The 2136-nt window shown below is 36.4% G+C and overlaps 1 protein-coding gene across 3 annotated transcripts in view; it reads left to right on the top strand.

Annotated features, from left to right (window-relative positions):
* Positions 1–2136, top strand: part of IPO11 (importin 11) — a 200547-nt gene that overhangs the window by 63595 nt on the left and 134816 nt on the right. For all 3 annotated transcript variants that reach the window (XM_045285112.1, XM_045285111.1, XM_004703583.2), the window contains exon 9: positions 1357–1427. In XM_045285112.1, coding sequence (XP_045141047.1) covers positions 1357–1427 — 71 coding nt within the window. The remainder of the gene's footprint in view (positions 1–1356; positions 1428–2136) is intronic.

Raw genomic sequence — 2136 nt, 5'->3', positions numbered from 1 at the left:
CCTCTCCCATGTCCCCCCGGAACTGTCAGTCCCGTTGTTTTCTCCTCCAGATTGTTCATCCAGCCTGTCCTATCCTGTAGACTGTTTCTTTTAGTGCATTTTATGTATAGTATTCAATGGCTTACTTTTTATGACTTTGTAATCGCTCCCCCCCCTTACTATTCTTTTTCTTACATAACACATACGTATTACCTGTGCTAATTTTAGCTTCTGGTTCTCTTTTATTTATTTTTGTAAAAATCATTTTATTGGGGGCTCTTACAGCTTTTGTGACATTTCATACATCAGTTGTTTCAAGCATATCTGTACATATACTGCCATCATCATTTCCTAAACATTTACTTTCTGTTTGAGCCCTTGATATCAGCTCTTCTTATTTCTCTGCCTCCCACCTCCTACCCTGTGACCCCTTGACAACTTGTAAATTATTATTGTTTTCATGTCTTACACCGACTGCTGTCTCCCTTCCACCTGCCTTTCTGTTGTTCATCCCCCCTGGGGAGGGAAATTGTGCCGTGATCATTGCCATCATTTCCCCCTTCCTCTCCCCTCTCTGGTTCTCTTTTATGGGATTTGCATTTTCTTAAATATTTGTATGTTTCAAGGCTGCAGTGAAACTTACTCTTATTGTGCGTTTTGGAACTAGGTACTTTTCTATATCTTTGGACTTCTTAATAGCCCTTTTTATATATGTTCAAGAGAGCTTAGCGTTTCTATTCATTTTGGATCATTTGGATCATCCTGGCAGTCACTAGTTTTTCCCTTTTTCGTAGTATTGTATGAACCTTTGTGGGAGGGAACTTACCTGTTGTGGCACCTAGCATGAGTGTATCTTCAAAATGCGTCATGTCGTGTGTATGTAATAAAATGGGCTCAGTTTATACTCAGTATTTTGCAAAATACTCTACTGAAATTACTGTTTTGTAAAGTAAAAATCTTGATATTTTAAAATGGATTTATTTAATTTTAAGATTTATTTGTTTAGAGCAATGTTGGCCAAAGTAGGAGATACTGCTTCGGGGCATGGGGTGGGGGGTGCACACTAGAATAAACCACATGAGCTGCCAAAGCAGATACCTACAACTTATCCTGAATTGTAGACTATAGTACAAAAGGTTTTAATTACCAAGGAGATGCTGAGTAAATATATATACATATATATATATATATTTTTTTTTTTTTTTCTGAAAAAGAGGTGATAGATCAAAGAACTTTGGGAACCCATGACTTAGAGTTGAAAATGCATACTAGTGAAGTAATAATTCAAACTATGCAAAATACATAACAGGTTTTGGTAAATATTTTAGAACTGGCTTCTTATAAAGTGATCTACTAATATTCCACTTGTGTTAACAGGTAGAAGTATAGGTGCAGATAATGTATGTAGAGATAGACTGGAAAAGACCATCATTCTCTTTACTAAAGTGGTAAGTTCTCTTTTTACTTCTTCTCAAATGAGGGTAAGGTAAAATGTATTCTTTAAAAATCAGTAGAAACCTTTATTAAACAAAAATATCAAACTGTGAAGCGATTTCTCGACAGTCTCTCGCGGTCTATACACTTCTGCAAACAGTGTCTCCGTCTCTCCTCGTCCACAGTTTGATTTATAGCCTGTCAAAGCACAGTTTTAGCATTCTTGAAGGTCTCAGATCATGTTCTTTATCAATGATGTTTCAATTTGGGGAACAAAAAAATAAGTCTGAAAGGGCAAGATTAAGGCTGTAGGGTGGATGGTTTCTAGGAAATTCTCATCTGACAGTCATGGCTTTTCTTGAAGAAGAGCCAGGTGCATTGTAGTGGTGGGAAAGTTCTCCTGACCCAATTTTCCAGGCCTTTTCTCACCAATTCAGTTTTCTTACAACTTCTTCCTAATAAGCCTCAATGATTGTCCTGTGTCCTTCAAGAAAATCTTTCAAGATTATCCTTTTAGAATCCCACAATATAGCCACCATAACCTTTTGAGCTGACTTCTTTGCTTTGAATGTAACTGACTCAGCACATCCTTGCAGAAACTGCTGTTTTGACTGGATCTTTAAAAAAAAAAAAAAAAATCATTTATTTGGGAGCTCTTAAAATAATCCATACATCAGTTGTATCAAGTACTTTTGTACATATGTTGCCATCATTTTCTAAACA

The sequence above is a fragment of the Echinops telfairi genome, unplaced genomic scaffold (genome assembly GCF_000313985.2).
Source record: "Echinops telfairi isolate 266 unplaced genomic scaffold, ASM31398v2 ScPeMD7_7469;HRSCAF=8507_1, whole genome shotgun sequence".
NCBI classification, from domain to species: domain Eukaryota; kingdom Metazoa; phylum Chordata; class Mammalia; order Afrosoricida; family Tenrecidae; genus Echinops; species Echinops telfairi.
The sequence above is the reverse complement of the archived record's forward strand: the minus strand, read 5'-3'. Positions and strand labels throughout refer to the sequence as shown.